Here is an 18,397-nt window from a genome sequence, read left to right on the forward strand (position 1 = left end):
CCATGCGCGGATAGGACCTATCTAATGTTTCATAGTGCTAACCATGCGCGGATAGGACCTATAGGATAGGACCGATCTATGCCTGTGTATTTTTAATACATTAAATCTATGTAAGATCACAGACATTCTAGGGCTATTAACTTGCAAACTGAGAATATTCTAATAATCAAACATGTATTCACTAAAACCAAGAGTTACCTGATTTAACTGTATTTGTGTGACTTCTGTGCCTGGACAAGTAAATGGGAAATTTACTTAACTCGAAAAGTTAATGTCAAGCCCTGCATTCTACCTGCCCTGAATCATAGCACTTTAAGTTACTGCATGTATGTAGAAATTAACAAAATAGAATACCTTCTCAAGACAGGTTAAGGCACACTAGAACACATTGCTCCGTTGGGCACACTGTCTCTTCTCTAGAGTTAAACAAAAGATGACAGCGGCAATGACTGAATAATCCAGGGTGTCTTTATAGTGGTTGGATCATGCAGGATGAGACGTCGGGAGCCAATGGTGGAGCTTGTTCTGGACTGGAGAGCACTTACAACACAGTCAACAAACACCCATCCCTATACAGTATACTCTATACTCTTATCTGTAACATCGACATACACTACTATGTCATTTTTCATGGTTTGACTATAATAAAGATGAAAATCATGCTTGTTTTATTTTTTATTTTATTCGCACAATAAACAAGTACAAAAAGGTAACTTTATGAAAAGAGAAAAAAATAAGCGCAGGTGAGAAAAGAAACCCATACAATAATAAACAAATAGTAAGTTAGACAAAGTAATCAAACATAAGGTATGACAAACAGATACAACAACAAATACACTTGTGTGCAGTTGAATGTGTGGGTGCGTGAGTCTGTGCATGAGTCTGAGTGTGCATGCGTAACTTTAAGTGTATACCTGTCTGTGTGTTGCATGATGAGTATACAGAATAAGGTTAGATTATGTGGTAGAAGCAAGTGGAGGTTTGATTCATCAGGCCCTCAGGTTATTTTCAAGGCTGAGCACCACCACTGCCTTAAACAAAGGGCAGTTTCCAGAGGAAGCACACCTGTTTTTTCTTTCTTTAGGTGTAGGAAGGGAATGCTTGTGGACGTCATACTATGTTGTCTGTCATGGTTTTCCCAAAAAAAAGTAATAATACATATTTTTGACAACATACTGTTGTTTTTCAACATACTATAGTATACTACTAGTATACTAAGGTATACTAGTAGTAGGCCTATACTAGTAGTATACTAGCAGTAAGTAATACAAATTTAGAAAATCATGAAAAAGAACATACTATAGACCTACTATAGTACTAGTAGTATCCCAAGGTCTACAGTTACTAGTTACTTTGATTTTGATTATATTTGAATGTGAAGTGAAGTGAACTACAGAGCTATTCAAAGATTTGTGGAGTGTTTCTACATTGCAGTATTGATACTTTCACTTAAGTAAAGACAATGAGAGTACGTTTTCCACCACTGATGTATATTGTCCATTGTCTCACTCAGGTCAGAGCATAGACAAGCACACTGTTCCCCACAGAAACCTCTCTATCATACGATACAGCGTGTCTGGCATGCCATGACTCATACATCAACAATAACTAGTGGTTTTCAACGCTTTTTGTATCAAGGCCCATTATTTATTCACCATTTGAGCCACGGACCGTACCATTTGATGAGATTTAGCCTCTCAGACCCAAAATTGATGCTGTACTATAGGAGATATAACAGGAAAAAGATCAAAATAACAATTATTTCACATTCTCTAATTGTGTAGACTTCTTGTAAATTAAGTAATGCAGATGTTTAACAATAATGTAACTCTTGAGAGCGAAAAATTAAACCAAAAAGACCCGTAAGGGTTTCGTTTGGTTTCATTTTACACTCTCAAAAGTAAAGGGTTCATTTGGTACCAACTTTCCATCATTTAGCTGGGGACCACAGGGAACCCTCTCAAGGACCACTGGTGGTTTGAAAACCACTGGGCCCTATATGTACAAGCTCCCACCACAAAGCGTTGTGAGCCTACACTAGGGTTTGGTGGACCCATAGACCAGGGGTTCCCAAAGGTGGGGTTGGGACCCCACATGGGGTCGCGGGACACGTGACGAATGCACACCAAACGTGCAAGTTTGGGAATCCATAGGAAGTAGGAACCCATCCCATAGACTTAAAGGGATATTTCACTTTCAAACACATTTTGGGTCATTTTATCGTCTCAGGCTTTTGTGAACACACAGACAGTTGTTAAGTTGCTTGATTCAGTATTTAGATTTGCTATTCATTTTAGCTGCCCTGCCCCCTTCCTATAAAACCAATTCTAACTTCCAAACTAGTGAAAATAGCAGATTTACAAGCTCCAAGCTCCGAGCCAACTTTCCATGAAGGTGCCCAGATGTCCCTAGTGCCCACCGATCCTGTTATCCTCTCCATATAATGTCCATCAGTCCAAACGGTCAGTCTGTATCCCATCGTGCAACAGGCTGGCTACCTGTCAATCATCTGTAAACAAAACATAATGAGATATATATGTGTCAGAGAGACCACAAAAGTGAACCTTTCAAGCATGTTTTCTCAACTCGCTGTTTTCTGCAAGACATTACTGCCATATCTCCAAAACTGGTGGGTCAAACTGAACAACCAATATGTCAATTTGATTCCCTGCTTTCATATGACGAAAATTCAAACAAATCCAATGGCAGTCCCTCAATCAAATTGGCCACATTTGTGTATCTATGAGTAAACAGTTACTATAGACACAAGTCATGTTGTTGATCAGGGACAGGCTAATGAATCGCTGGCCTCATCGTAGCAACAGAGAGGAAGTTAACTTGTGTGACCCCACTTTATTTTAAAATGATTCAAAAATAGTTTTCCAATTTTTCCTCTTTATTTTTCACATCTCCGTATCTTTCATACAGTATCATCATTCATACAGTATACATATATAGAGTAAGTATACATTTACTTAAGTACTGTACTTAGGTAAAAGTTTTGACTTTACTTTCAAATTTCCAATATGAAATGGGACATTCTGCGACTTGTTTGCGATTAATCACAATTCAGTCAGACAACTCACGAATAGATTTAACCAATATTTATTATAGAATGAGAATACAAGTGTGCATATGATATTTGACTTGCCGTTCGGCTCTGCTGCATTTTCTCCCTGCTCGGCATGATTAAGCACCATCATAAAACATTAAAAGCAGGGAGATAGATATACAATAAAACCCCCATGGGGAACATAAATAACAGAGCCCACCGGTGGTGCTGGGGTGGTGGTGGGAGCAAACATCACATCACACAACAACCAGGAACCATATGCAGAGGAAGGCAGGAAGAGCATGCAGTCTAGTGAGCTTAAGTAGCCCGCCCAATTGGTCAGCTGACTGCCCATCAGCGAATGACGTGTGGGACTTGCACGCACTTACACACCCACATAGTAATGCAGCATGTTAACCCCTTGAGTATAGTATGTGCCTTGAGCATGGCATGAACCCCCTTGAGTATGTCTGACTGAACTAACTCCACAAGCTACGTCTCATTTAATATTCAATCGTTGCTACTTTAAGTACATTTTGATGCCAAAAGCTTTTTCCACCACTAGACTTGTGTTTGAACGTACCGCTGGTTGATTGACATAGGCAAAACTATCATCATAATCTTCTTCATCATCATCATCGCTGCTATCGTTAACGTAATCAGCCTTCCCACCTGGAACAGAGGTTTGGAAATGGAATAGGGATGCGTTAATCCATTGAGACCTGAGACCAGATTCCACAAAATGTCTTCTAAATCATGTTTCTATATCAGTGCTGCTCAAACGTTTTCATGTCAAGGACCCCAAATATTATATCGTTGCCGTCGGGAGGAAACCTCCTAACTCCATTTCTGAGGTTTTTTATTATTATAATTTTTTTTCATAAATCAGTGCTATTGAACACCCTTTACATCTGTGTGTTATAAAATATTGAACCAATGGAAAGTAGTAAAAAACGCTTTGGACAAAACCTCTTAACTCCATTGGAACCCATGTCTGCTAAAGCAACTAACTCCACCACCTCTCCCCGTCTCATGCAAGTAATTGACAATAATATAAAGTCACAACACCAACTTTGATGAGGCAGTATTACTTTGCTTTCAAAATATAAGGTTTTCTTAATTTGCTGAAAACTTTATATTTTTCCATTTCCTGAAAAATGAACTTGTAGTCACGTGGAGTCACGTGGTTTCTTCCCGACAGCAGAGATGTGTATTTGGCCGCCAGGACCCCCAAAGTTGTTTCAGGGACCCCCAGAAGTGTGTTAATGTGTTAAAGTTCATCTTGGTGTGGAACCATTCCAAGGCAAATACAAGAAAAATGCCTCTGGTGATAACGCCCCATATTTGCATAGGCTACTGGACCCTGATTTGTCCGTCATGCACTACTTCGGAGGGAGTGAAATCCAATCACAACTGAGCGGTGCCGAATCTGCCGAGGGCAACTTTTTTTTTTCTTAGCAATGACAGTCTGGTTTCCAGGCTATAATTTGATGACGGCCAGAGTCTCCGTTAGCATTAGCAGTAGCAAATGATTAGCTTAGGAATAAGACAAAGGCACATACATCACCATGAATTCAAGTCTTGTAATTAATTCAGTGGTTCCCAAACGATTTAGCCCATGGCCCAAAGAGACATCTGACACCCGAAAATAGCCGATCTACAAGGTCACAATGCGGCGCGTTGTGAGTGTGTAGATCAGCAATTTTAACTAGATTTCTTTTATATTTGTTTTCTAATTTAATTCTCAATTCTCAGATTTTAATTATATTTCCTCATGAAAGTACCGAAACAAAGTTTTTTTACAATGTTATTTGAAAATGTTTTGAAATAATAATTAAAATCAAAATAAATAAATAAAGGGACCCATAAAGATGTGTCCGTGATCCACAAATGGGTCCTGACCCAGTGTTTGGGAAACTACTAACATCTCTAGTAGGGATGTTGACTCCTAGTAGGGATGTTGACTCCTAGTAGGGATGTGACTCCCTAATAAACAGTGTTGTAACTAACTACTAACATCTCTACTAGTAGCTATGTTGACTCCTAGTAGGGATGTTGACTCTCTACTAAACAGTGTTGTAACTAACTACTAACATACTAGTAGGGATGTTGACTCCCTAATAAACAGTGTTGTAACTAACTACTAACATCTCTACTAGTAGGGATGTTGACTCCCTAATAAACAGTGTTGTAACTAACTACTAACATACTAGTAGGGGTGTTGACTCCCTAATAAACAGTGTTATAACTAACTACTAACATCTCTACTAGTAGGGATGTTGACTCCCTAATAAACAGTGTTGTAACTAACTACTAACATCTCTACTAGTAGGGATGTTGACTCCCTAATAAACAGTGTTGTAACTAACTACTAACATACTAGTAGGGGTGTTGACTCCCTAATAAACAGTGTTGTAACTAACTACTAACATCTCTACTAGTAGGGATGTTGACTCCCTAATAAACAGTGTTGTAACTAACTACTAAAATCTCTACTAGTAGCGATGTTGACTCCTAGTAGGGATGTGACTCCCTAATAAACAGTGTTGTAACTAACTATTAACATCTCTAGGTACTAGTAGCGATGTTGACTCCTAGTAGGGATGTTGACTCTCTACTAAACAGTGTTGTAACTAACTACTAACATACTAGTAGGGGTGTTGACTCCCTAATAAACAGTGTTGTAACTAACTACTAACATCTCTACTAGTAGGGATGTTGACTCCCTAATAAACAGTGTTGTAACTAACTACTAACATCTCTACTAGTAGGGATGTTGACTCCCTAATAAACAGTGTTGTAACTAACTACTAACATACTAGTAGGGGTGTTGACTCCCTAATAAACAGTGTTATAACTAACTACTAACATCTCTACTAGTAGGGGTGTTGACTCCCTAATAAACAGTGTTGTAACTAACTACTAACATACTAGTAGGGATGTTGACTCCCTAATAAACAGTGTTGTAACTAACTAATAACATCTCTACTAGTAGGGGTGTTGACTCCCTAATAAACAGTGTTATAACTAACTACTAACATCTCTACTAGTAGGGGTGTTGACTCCCTAATAAACAGTGTTGTAACTAACTACTAACATACTAGTAGGGATGTTGACTCCCTAATAAACAGTGTTGTAACTAACTGCTACTACTAACTACTAACATCTCTACTAGTAGGGATGTTGACTCCCTAATAAACAGTGTTGAAACTAACTGCTACTACTAACTACTAACATCTCTACTAGTAGGGGTGTTGACTACTGTTGACACAATCTCAAAACAAACCTAAAAGAGTGGATGACCTTAAAATACCACCGGGGTTATAGCGGAACACCTTTGAACACGCCCCCATCCCTCCTTCTTCTGTAAATATAACTTTTGCTGCTACTGAGCTTTTACTGATATTGTATTGTGTCTTCTTAATGATCAATTACATTGTACATTGGACCACAAAGCCCCATAAGGGCCCATTTGGTTCCATTTGTATGCTATCAGAGTTACGGGGGCCCAGTGGGGTTCCTTTGGAATTCAAAACAAAATAACTTTGATTAACACTGGCTCATGTGGTGAATGAGTGAGTTCCCAACTCACCTGAACTCTTCCGGGGGTCCGGGGGTTTCTGGGGGTTCAGGGGGTCCACATTCAAATAGTCACCTGTAGTGTTGATTTTTGACATTAGTTTTAGCAACATAAGTTTTTGAACACATTTTCATTTAGCTTTAGTCACATTTTAGTCAACGGAAATGTGTCTAGTTTTAGTTGACTAAATATCATAGGACTTTTGTTGACTAAATCTACAGCTGATTTAGTTGCGCTGTGACTGCTGTGTTCTGCTGTGATCTGCTATTTTCAGCATGCAACCAAGCATAAAATTACTTGTCTTTTAGTTCTACTGGATCTCTTCTCCAGATAATTCCTAACATTTTAATCTAGTTTTTATTTGTTGACGGAATTGTCAATATATTTAGTCATAGTTTATAGTCATCATAACATGGTTTTTATTTCATTTTTATTAGGGCTGTCCGAGTTAACTCATTTAATTGCGATTAATTATTTGAATTGCAATTAATTATTTATTTTAGCCATTTGGCTAAACTGTAGTTTAGGACAGTGGTCCCCAGATGATTAGCTTAATGTGCAACATTGTTTTCTCAGTAAACAGACCAACATACAGTAGGCTATAAGTGGGTAACAAATCATATCAAATGGGTTTGACCCCTTGTGGGTCAAGTAAACTTCACAGCTGACTTACCTGAGTCACATGTGGGCCCATTCTCGTTTGGATTGACATTGACGTAGGCAGGCTCTACATCCACTGTGGAGAAACAACAGCATGTCTTCATTGATTGAATGCACTATGCAACTTTCCTCTTGAACCCGGTTTCCTGTGCAAGTGCTGACAGTTTTACCATTGAGCTAATAGAGCCTGCCGTGCTTGCTTAGGGGATACATTCGATCTTGACCATCAGGTCAAAATTTGTGTCAGATCCTGTGTCTAGGTGAGACATGACCTTTGACACAATCTAAATGTTTCAATAGAAGAGCAGGGAGACAAAGTACTACCACCCCAATTGTAAAGTTATTGTATTAACATAATCTACCTACAGATAGTGTAAATTACTCAACCATACAGATTGGACACAATCTAATTGTATTCATTAAAAAGGTGACATAGTGAGGCTTTAACACAGATGGTTTTATAGTGTACCTGAACTGTGTGTGGAGGCCAGACTGGAACGGGACTGATGGATTTCAGCTGGTTTATCAGGCAACACTTTCCTGCAAAGCGCGCGCACACACACACACACGCGCGCGCGCACACGCGCACACGCACACACACACACACACACACACACACACACACACACACACACACACACACACGTGTCATGATGCATCCCAGCATCCCATCGTGAGTGAAAGTTATTTATTTATTTACTAGTAACACTGTCATGCAATGCTAAAATTAAGCTTCACACAGCAAACCTCAAACTCAGGATTCTGCTGTGTACACATCTACAGGCACAGACACACACTGTTAACTGTATGTTGTTTAGTGTACCCATAGAGGTACAATTGTACACTCGCAGAGTTACAAATGAATAAATGAATGCTGTATTTACTGTGTATGCCTACCAGTGTTGATTTGGACAGCAAATTTTGATTTAGTTTTAGTCATAGTCTTTTGAATAAAATTATGTTTAGTTTTAGCCACATTTTAGTCATCTGAAATGTTTTAGTGTTAATCTAGTCAAAATGTATTTTGGCAGGCCTTGATGGCGTCGTAATGGCTGATTTTTAGTTCTACTGGATCTCTTCTCCAGTAGTCCCTCTCTAAGGTCACATTCCCACCTAATACTTCGGTAGACTTGATGCGAATGGGCGGAGAAGTTGGGATTCTTGCATATTTAATTTGCCTTCACACTGTCATCCGCAGCAATTGGAAACGCAGCAGGGAGGGGAGCCTTTATCAAGACAATGTGTTCCATTCATAAACTAGCCTACACAGTGAAATCTATGGTGATAAAATTATACTCATAACGTGCATGTGTCGTGCCGTCTGGGACTGGAGCCCCCCCCCCCCCCCCTCTCTCTCTTTCTCTCACACACACACTATACGCACGCAGCCACGCACTGTTCTTTTGGGCATGGAGGCACAGCGCTGAGCGCACTGATATAACAGACAGCAGCGCAAAATGTTTACACGTTTATCGAGATGAAAGTCCCTACTCCCCAGTCCCCACACAGTGACATGTTTACGGCACGCAAACATGTCTCCAACTGTGTTCAGCTCCTCACCCGCCACATTGTTTGCTTCATTTCCTTTATTTGCTGCGGATTGCATTCCCACCTGCACCGAAACGAAATCAAGTGCGATTGGAAGCGAAGCGAAACCCCCGTTTTTGGTCGAAGTATAGAATGTAATCTTTGATGCGCATTAGGATTCGAATGAGCCTTCACACCTGCCAAACGAAGTGCAGTTTCTGACAATGTGCAGCAGGATTCGTTTTAATCGCAGTAAAGCTTTCTGGTGTGAATGTCACCTAACATTTTAGTCTAGTTTGTATTTGTTGGTGAAATTGTCAGTATATTTAGTCTTAGTTTTAGTCATCGTAGCTAAGTTGTTACTTTGTGTTTTTTTGGTTTTCCTCTGTGAAAAAAGGTATTCGACGAACATTTTTCGTCATAGTTTCAATGGATGAAATCAACACATGCTGTGTACTACAGCATGTAGTACACACTGTAACTACTATACATGCAGCAGTACAACTCAATTCAAATCAATGTCACTACGTACACGTATCCAGCTTCTACGTCGCTGTCGTCTGTGTTCACATAGTCAGCTCCTGTAAGACAACACATAATCAAGTCTGTAAATCGCTCTGGATCCTTAGGGTCATCCAAATAACATATTAAAAATTGTCAGTGAAATAATTAGTGGATCATGGTAAATTCAGGGGTTGAAAGTTGGGCTACCATTAACCATTAATAATGCATCATTTTCACATTTTCATTATGCTTTAAGTAGCATGTGACGTGTCAAACTAGGATCTTTCATGATTCTGAACCCATTCCAAGCATTCGTTTTGCACGAAAAACACTCCTTGCATATATTACTTGACTTATATTGACCCTATAAAAAAATGTAAGGTATGGTTTTGCCCACTCAATTCATTAACGTTCCAATTTCGGGACACTGGCTCATGGAAGAAGAACCGGGCCGGTTCAACCCTGGTGGTAAAGGGCTCTTACAGAACAGCCCATTTGGTTCTTAACTATATACATTTTGATGGGGACCCCCTGGAACGTCATCAAGGACACCTGGGTGTCCCCGGGCCCCACTTTGAGAACCACTGATGTACAGTACAGTAAATGTTTGGTTTACGTTACCGTCTGGCTGATTCTCATAACTGGGATTGCTTCCTGTATATGGAAGAGAAAAGGCTCATATTATTATTAATCATATTTTTTGATTATATTTTAACCCATTAAGACCTGAGGCCGATTTTCACTTTCAACATAAAATAAAATAGCAGATGTATTAAAGCTCACAGCTCGGCAGAAAGTGACACGCTGCAAGCTACTATTATTGAATATAGCTAACGCTGGCTAGGCCAGGCTACTGTAGCTGTAGAATGTGATCATCTGAAAAAGTATAAATGATGCTTAAATTTGATGATTCTCTTGAATCTATTGTATTCTCCAGTTGCTCTCTTTGTTTCTATAAATCATTTTTACGATAATTTTTTTATTATATTTTATCTGCTGCTGCATGTCTGACGGACACCAAATCAATATAAGTTTTACTCTTACAAAAACTACAAGTTATTGAAAAGGAGACTAGGAGAAGAAGAAATGTACATACAAGTTACTGAAAAGACTAGCACAAGAAGAAATACAAGTTGTTGAAAATATACTTACCATTTTCTGTAAGAAAAGAGGCATGGCGTGTTGGTATGTCTAATGAGTGAGAACTGAGGGAGAAACATTTAGACATTAAGTTACATTTCATATATCACAGACTCGTTTGACAGTGCTGTCACCTGTCATCATCAGTGTTGGATTCACTGACATTTAATTGACAATACTGACGTAAACTTGAAATTTCACTCTGCCTGCTCTTATTTTCCCTCTACACCAAATCTCTTTGCCGAAAATAGCCGATCTGCAAGCTTGTAGCAGATATACCAGCTTGCAGATCTTCTATTTTTTGTCCAAAGTTCTCCTCAGAACAGTGATGCAAGTTGTTAATACAAAATACAAAAATAAAGTCCTATCACACAAAGACTTGGCAACCCACCCTGTAACTCTGAGGACCCCCTAGCGGTTACGGACCCCCTCTTGAAGACCCCTGAATTAAAATATTATAAACAGCAAGGGAGGTACCGAGGTATTGCAGACCGACTTTTCAGTTTTAACGAATATATATCTAGTTTTAAGGGTAACTGTTGTATAATAGCAATATTACACTCAAGGGTGTGCTTTACTATCATTAATGCACTTCTGCGCTGCCTTTCGGAGCAGCATCGCAGGCGTGCATTAATGACGGTAAAGCACACCCTCTTGTGTAATATTGCTGTGTGCGCGTGCGTGTGGCGTGCGTGCGTGCATGTGTATCTCACAGGGTGGGGTGAAGGGAGGAGGATGGATGATGGATGGATGAATGGACCGGGTCGACGGAGTGTGGATCTGTTGAATTGAAATCAAATAAAAAATCACACTTGTGTGAAGTGAGGCCCAGATTTGTGGGGGCTTGTTGATATTCTAATTCTAATTCTAATAAAAATAATACATGTATTACAAGATGTATTCATTTATATCAGCGAGAGGACAATCTTACTTTGTCATTTAATGACATTACAAACATTAAAGTCGATCGACTTGGCTGGCATAAAATTACATAATAATTTACCCCAAACAAGCATTAAAGTCCATAGACTTGGCTGGGGATGGGAATTTATAATTAGGCTCAAAACAAACATTAAAAGTCCATAGACTCGCTGTGGGCGCTGGGGTTGTGTTCTCTCCTCTGCACCATCAGTGCCCATACCCGAGGAGGGGTTGGCGAAAGGGCCTTTCTGTGTGGAGTTTGCATGTTCTCCCCGTGTCCCCTAGGGTAGGTACTAGGTACCCTCACAAAAAACATGCAGTAATCCTGGTCTCTAAGCTACCTCCCCTGGCCAGCCGGGGCGCCTGATGGAGGGGAAAGGAACTGGTCGGAATAACGTGTTCCTTCCACGTGCTACGTCTGGCCGGGGACACTCCCCCCTGTCAGGTGAAAAGAAGCAGCTTGGACTCCTCATGCATAGAAGGAAGCATGAAGTCAGTCCGCTGCCCACCCAGGTTGGCAGAAGCGCCCAGGATTACATTAGATAATTGACACTGGGTGAAAAAATGGGTTGCAAAAAATGTGGGATAAAAATTATTATAATAATAAAAAGTCCAATGTACTGTATTTGTATTTTAAGTGTAAAGTTAACATACAGCATTTGAAATTAAAAAAATATATATACTTTTCAGGATTCCAATTCAAAAATAGGGAAAAAAAGCAGATCCACAAGCTGAAAACATCACATACTGTGACACGTTTTGAGCTTGTAGCTATTTTTGTATATATAGTGGCCCTCTCTCTCCATCAGAGTATAATATATAGTGGCCCTCTCTCTCCATCAGAGTATAATATATAGTGGCCTTCTCTCTCCATCAGAGTTGCCCACCCCCCGGCTATGACAGGCGGGGTCATCAATATGTCGGTACACGGACAAATGTGTCTGTGGCAAAGACTTGGTCTTGTCCCTGTCCAAGATTTGTTCAGACCCTCGCTATTTAGTCAACTTGACCGCTGGCTCTGTACTTGGTCTGCTCTTTTCCTCTCTACTACACCAACTCTCCAAAAATAGCAGATCTACAAGCTCAGAATGCCTCGCAGCACGAGACATTGTGAGCTTGTAGATCTGCTAATTTCAGAGAGTTCTTAATGTCATTGTATAATGAATGTTCCCCACCACACAAAGATTTGGTGGACCCCCTGCAGTTACTCTGAGGACCCCCTAGGGATCCCGGACCCCCTGTTGATGACCTCTGCTTTATACTCACATTGATGGACGACCCTGAAGTTGGGTGACCTGCATGGAGAGGAGAAGTGACAATATGATTGTTAACATGTGTACAGATGTAGCCTATTTACAGGGCTGATACGGATTACTTTTGTTTGTTTGATTGATTGATTGATTGATTGATTACTTTATTGGTAGAAATGTAAACAGTACAGAGTACAGTGGCAGCGGTGGCCGAACGGATAGCGGAGCGGTCTTGATACCGGAAGGTCGCCAGTTCGAATCAGCTGTCCGACACGTTAAAATTACCACCGCTGAAGTGCCCTTGAACAAGGCATTGAACCACTACGATGAAATGTGTTCTATGAGCAGGGCCTGGCTGGAAACAAGTTCTTGAGCTTAGCCCAGATACCCTGGGTAAATATAGTAATCATTTCATTTCATTTCATTTCATTTCAGTCAAACACTTGGTCCAAAAGGATATGGTGGTTGGGGCACCCTATAGGCTGCAATTCCAGCCTGACAGCGTGTCGTATTTTATATTATAAAAATACATGTTATAAATAGATGAAAAGTGATATAGTGCCGCTTTAAACTTAACATTGATATGAAACACTGACGGTCAATAAGGTAATGCCTGTTTGTTTTCAGTCTCGCCTGTCGCTACGAGTTGGAATAAAAGATGGATATACTAAACAAACTAATCCATTAAGAAGTGCTTGAAGAAACGTGTTGGATTCATACGCCACATGAATATGAATTATGATGCCCTTGATTGTGGGGTAATTGTGGATTATTTTGGGTAATTCTGATTCCAGTTTGGTGGTTCAGGCCTAAACAAGGGACTAAATTATTTTCGCTCCTATGCCACCAAAATGTGGAACACCCTACCAACTGTATACGTTTATTTTCCCTTTTTACCTCCATTATGATGAATTCCTGTTCTGTTCTTTGTCTATATAGAAGTGTCTATTTGTACGTCTCTAAATGTTTTGATGAATTGAACATGGTGGACCCTCTTGTAAACAAGTGTAATGCTTAATTGGGTTGTCCACTCACAGTTAACAGCCTTTGTATTGAGTTTGTGCTTGAAATGTACTGTAATTCTGCAAACTGTTAAAAATATTTCAATCAATCAATCAATCAATGACTACAAACCAGGCCCTCAGAGTGAGTTTGGTGGTTCAGGCCTAATGACTACAAACCAGGCCCTCAGAGTGGGTTTGGTGGTTCAGGCCTAATGACTACAAACCAGGCCCTCAGAGTGGGTTTGGTGGTTCAGGCCTAATGACTACAAACCAGGCCCTCAGAGTGGGTTTGGTGGTTCAGGCCTAATGACTACAAACCAGGCCCTCAGAGTGGGTTTGGTGGTTCAGGCCTAATGACTACAAACCAGGCCCTCAGAGTGGGTTTGGTGGTTCAGGCCTAATGACTACAAACCAGGCCCTCAGAGTGGTGTTCAAACACCCCAGAGCAACTTCCATTGAAATGAATAGCTGGGAGCGGGGCAGTCCTCCCTCTAGTTTATATGGCGTGTTCACACGAGCAGATGAAACGATGCAAAGACGCGTTGTGTGTTGATTTGGAGCAGCTATACATGGCTACATCGTTGCGCCTTTGCAACGTCATGTCGCTGGCTTCCATTGACAATGAATGGTAGACTGCATCGTTTAATCTGCCCCGTGTGAACGCAACATATGCTACAAACCAATAACTACAACATGACATAAGTTATGATCCGCTCCCGATGGGATCAGAAGGTAGCATCACAGGCTACCTTCTGTCTAGCATCACCAAATGGTCTGCCTCACAGGCTACCTTCTGTCTAGCATCACCAAATGGTCTGCATCACAGGCTACCTTCTGTCTAGCATCACCAAATGGTCTGCCTCACAGGCTACCTTCTGTCTAGCATCACTTCACTTTCACTAAGCAAGGATGTTTAGATCAGTGGTTCTGAACCTGCGGGTTGGGACCCGTGGTTTTGAGGGGGTCCCCAGATGACAGTGAAGTGACAATGTTTTAAGTACTTTTAAGACCTTTATAATATCCTACCTAAAAAAAGAAAGAAAGGAAAAAGACCATAACTGCATCACAATTAAACAAACTAGCAGATCTGAAAATAGCTCACAACGTCTTGCGTTTGCGAGGCATTGTGATCTTGTGGATTTTCACAATATTAATCTGTGTAACCCAGTCATTCAAAATATAATGCCTCAGCTGCCTACAATTCCAAGTGCTTGTAAGGGTGTGGATCAAATAAAAAATATTTTGGAGGGTCCCCAGTTCAGATATAATTATTTTGGGGGGTCCCCAGTTCAAATATAATTATTTTGGGGGGTCCCCAGTTCAAATATAATTATTTTGGGGTGTCACGTCCTGAACATTTTGAGAACCACTGGTTATATAGATTGCTATCATTCATTTGAGTTTCAGATGAAAGGAAGTGATGTCTTACTGTATGTACTCGTCCGTCGACTGGGTGATGGAGACTGTGTGAGGAAACAGAGGAAGATAGTATTGATTCAATTTGACATAATTATGCTTATTTACTTAAAGGGATATTTCACTTTCAAACATGTTTCGGGTCATTTTAACATCTAATCCTAATTTTTAAATTGCCTCTCTCCGCCGTAGTCTGAAAACCCACCTCTTCAGACTCCATCATGGCCCGTAGCACTTGCCCTAGCCCCGACAACCTTACAGGCGTTTGCAAAGGCTCAATTTATGCAACTTAATAGCATTTTATGTAGACATAGCACTATATAGTATATGTATGCATAGTTTCATTATATAGATATTCCATTGTTACGTTCTTAGTTTATGTATGATTCATGATTACTACTTTTTTATGTATATGATGTATTGCCATGTTTTTTGTTCTTGCTTAATGTAAGTCGCTCACCCTGCAGTGGACCTTTGGTCCCACAGCGGAGGCAGCTAGCAGTAAGATGGAGTCTATTCACCCAGTGGACCTTTGGTCCCACAGTGGAGGCAGATAGCAGTAAGATGGAGTCTATTCACCCAGTGGACCTTTAGTCCCACAGCGGAGGCAGCTAGCAGTAAGATGGAGTCTATTCACCCAGTGGGCCTTTGGTCCCACAGCGGAGGCAGATAGCAGTAAGATGGAGTCTACTCACCCAGTGGGCCTTTGGTCCCACAGCGGAGGCAGATAGAAGTAAGGACGACGGCACAGACGAACACAGCTCCAACCACCAACAACGTGCTCACATCCATGGTGACATCCACACAGCCGCTGCAATGACAAAGTTCTCATATACTTATATTTAATAGACTGACAATAGACCATTTACATTTACAAGCTCATAACGTTGTGAACTTGTAGATCGGCTGTTTTTGGCGAGCAACGTTTTTCTTTTCTTTCTTTTTTTCGCTGGCGACACGTGGAGGAAACCATGAACTCATTCTCATTTCCTCTGTGGTTCATCTCTCTGCTTCTCCAACACCTAAACAGCTGCAGCCTCCACACACTGTTGATTTTGTCACCTGAAACTATGATGAAAAATGTTTGTCATTTTTTCACTGAATAAAAACTAAGCTATTACGACTAAAACTAAGACAGCGAAGACATATTGTCAATTTCGTCAACAAATCAAAACTAGACTAAAATGTTAGGGAGGGACTAGTGGAGAAGAGATCCAGTAGAATTAAAAGACTTTTCTGTTTGGTTGCGCTCAGGTGTTGTGCTATGAAAATAGCACATCTACAAGCTCACAAATGCATTGACATTTTTCACCTGTAGCCTACCACTCGTTCTAGGACATAACATAAGAAAAAAATGTCTAGTCTGGAATTCTCCTTCAACGTCTGACTGTACCATGTGCTGTTTAAAGTTTTGACTAATAACATATCACCATATCATAACATATCACCCAAGCTAACATTCAGCAAAGAATGGCTGATCTAGCCTACAAACTCACAAGCCAGTAAGTTTGTATAGTTAGGCAAAGATATTTAGTGTAGAGCAAAAACCGGAAAGGAGCCCCTTGGGAATCCAGTCAACTAAAAAAACTATAGGATATTAGGGGTTAAATAAATCTCAATCTCTCTCTCATACTGCCTCAATCAATCTGGGAACACATCTGCAAAACAAAGGGAAAACAGCACCCTCTTTTAACAGTCTGTGTCGAGAGACTGGGAATATATTTCTCTATACCATTTCCATCACCTTTAACTGTGTTACTCATGTTATACCGTACATGGATACTGTCGAATATGATGGAAAATAAACTAAAAAAGGTCACGATGGCATTCACAAGTGTTCAAATGCCATGCCATTGTCACTTGTCAGCCCTGAGTGGCAAGCAGCCATCTTGACATTATGCTCAGATGCAAACCATGAGCAGGTGATATGGCACTGACAGTCAAAACGGTTTGATCGTGGTAAAACAGCTCTCATTGGTAAAACTACCATATAGAACAACACAATTATGACCGCAAATCAATGTGTCAAGAAGAGATCAAAAAGGGTTACAAAGCTCAAACATTTTGCCACAATACAGAAAAGGAGGTAATCTGTGTATCTGTCAACCAATGGAATGCACAAATCCATTTGGCGGTTAATGTTTTTCATTTTGAGGCATTTGCCAGGTTAAATATTGCCTCTGTCGGGTGGAAGACTAGCTCATTATGCCCAAAACTGTTACTTTTCAGGATTCAAGTTCCAATAGAACAAACGTAGCAGATCTACAAGCTCAAAGCGCAGTGTTTCGAGCCTGTGGATCTGCTACTTTTGAAGCTTTTGTCTGACACTGTATGATCAAGTAGGGTGTGTAATTTACAGGGGGGGGGGGGGGGGGGGACACAAAAGGTTAAAATATGGAGATAAGAGGTTTCTGCCCGACAGCAAGGAAATTAGAACAGTGAGAAAGCACTTACCTTCACCTGTCTGATCTGATGTGAATTCTCACGTTACGAGGGCGGCTTGGGGCCTTGGCTGAGCAGGGTGTCCCCAGCCCCAAAAGCAAGAACAACTGTAAAGCTAAACACCTATCATGGTCTCCTCAGTCTATGATCTCTCTCTCTGTAAAGCTAAACACCTATCATGGTCTCCTCAGTCTATGATCTCTCTCTCTGTAAAGCTAAACACCTATCATGGTCTCCTCAGTCTATGATCTCTCTCTCTGTCAAATGACTCTGTCCTCGCTCGTTTAAAGGAACCCAAAAAAAGAAAGAATGAAAGAAATAAACATTTGGTCCTTTCAACTAAGCCTCTCTACCTTTCCTCTCGTCTCCGACCTCAGCATCTGAGTGAGCCCCAGGCCGCCAGTGCAACAAGCAGTGTTTGCTTGATACCCCCAACCCCTCCTCCCTGTCAGCAGAGGATGCAACCGCCAACCAGCTGAACTCACTTGTTCTCACAGAACTGGGTGTCATTTCACCTCCCGCCACAACAATCTTCTCAGCCCCCCCCCCCCCCCCCCCCCCCCCCCCCACAGATGTTTCCCAGTTTTAATGGGTTAACCAGGCAAGACCAATGCCTCTCAGGGGCAAAACAAAATAAAAATTGCTGTTTGGAATATCTTGTTCAATCTTGTGTGCTTCGTTGTTTGTTGCCAAACCACTGCCAATGTGCACTGCAGGCCAACATGCCCACACCCTGCTTGGACAAGAACACTATAAAAGCAGGCCAACATGCCCACACCCTGCCTGGACAAGAACACTATAAACACACTGCAGGCCAACATGCCCACACCCTGCTTGGACCAACATGCCCACACCCTGCTTGGACCAACATGCCCACACCCTGCTTGGACAGGCCAACATG

At 40.9% G+C, this 18,397-nt stretch overlaps 1 protein-coding gene across 2 annotated transcripts; it reads right to left on the reverse strand.

Annotated features, from left to right (window-relative positions):
* Window positions 1–745: 745 nt before the first annotated feature.
* On the reverse strand, window positions 746–17,805 carry LOC306936042 (uncharacterized protein). 2 transcript variants are annotated; one of them, XM_079519463.1, is made up of 13 exons: window positions 17,505–17,805; window positions 15,750–15,865; window positions 15,068–15,101; window positions 12,651–12,679; window positions 11,177–11,243; window positions 10,476–10,528; window positions 9,945–9,977; window positions 9,352–9,400; window positions 7,762–7,832; window positions 7,306–7,368; window positions 6,645–6,707; window positions 3,636–3,724; window positions 746–2,509 (listed from the first exon to the last, which is right to left on the reverse strand). In XM_079519463.1, the coding sequence occupies exons 2-13, from the start codon at window positions 15,844–15,846 to the stop codon at window positions 2,495–2,497; spliced, it is 663 nt and encodes a 220-aa protein (XP_079375589.1). In that variant the 5' UTR covers window positions 15,847–15,865; window positions 17,505–17,805; the 3' UTR covers window positions 746–2,494. The 2 variants fall into 2 exon arrangements, with proteins under 2 accessions (XP_079375589.1, XP_079375588.1); XM_079519462.1 differs by lacking the exon at window positions 17,505–17,805 and having other exon boundaries at window positions 15,750–15,878.
* Between the last annotated feature and the right edge of the window lie 592 nt (window positions 17,806–18,397).

The sequence above is a fragment of the Electrona antarctica genome (genome assembly GCF_951216825.1).
Source record: "Electrona antarctica genome assembly, chromosome: 14".
Taxonomy (NCBI): Eukaryota; Metazoa; Chordata; class Actinopteri; order Myctophiformes; family Myctophidae; genus Electrona; species Electrona antarctica.

Excerpts from the sequence above, each read along its gene's own strand:
- LOC306936042 (XM_079519463.1), bottom strand. The coding sequence starts at position 15,846 with ATGGATGTGAGCACGTTGTTGGTGGTTGGAGCTGTGTTCGTCTGTGCC. Across the intron at positions 10,529-11,176 it reads TCCTCCCTTCACCCCACCCT|TTCTCACTCATTAGACATAC; the intron begins GTGAGATACACA and ends TTTCTCCCTCAG. Across the intron at positions 9,978-10,475 it reads CTCTTTTCTTACAGAAAATG|GAAGCAATCCCAGTTATGAG; the intron begins GTAAGTATATTT and ends TTCCATATACAG.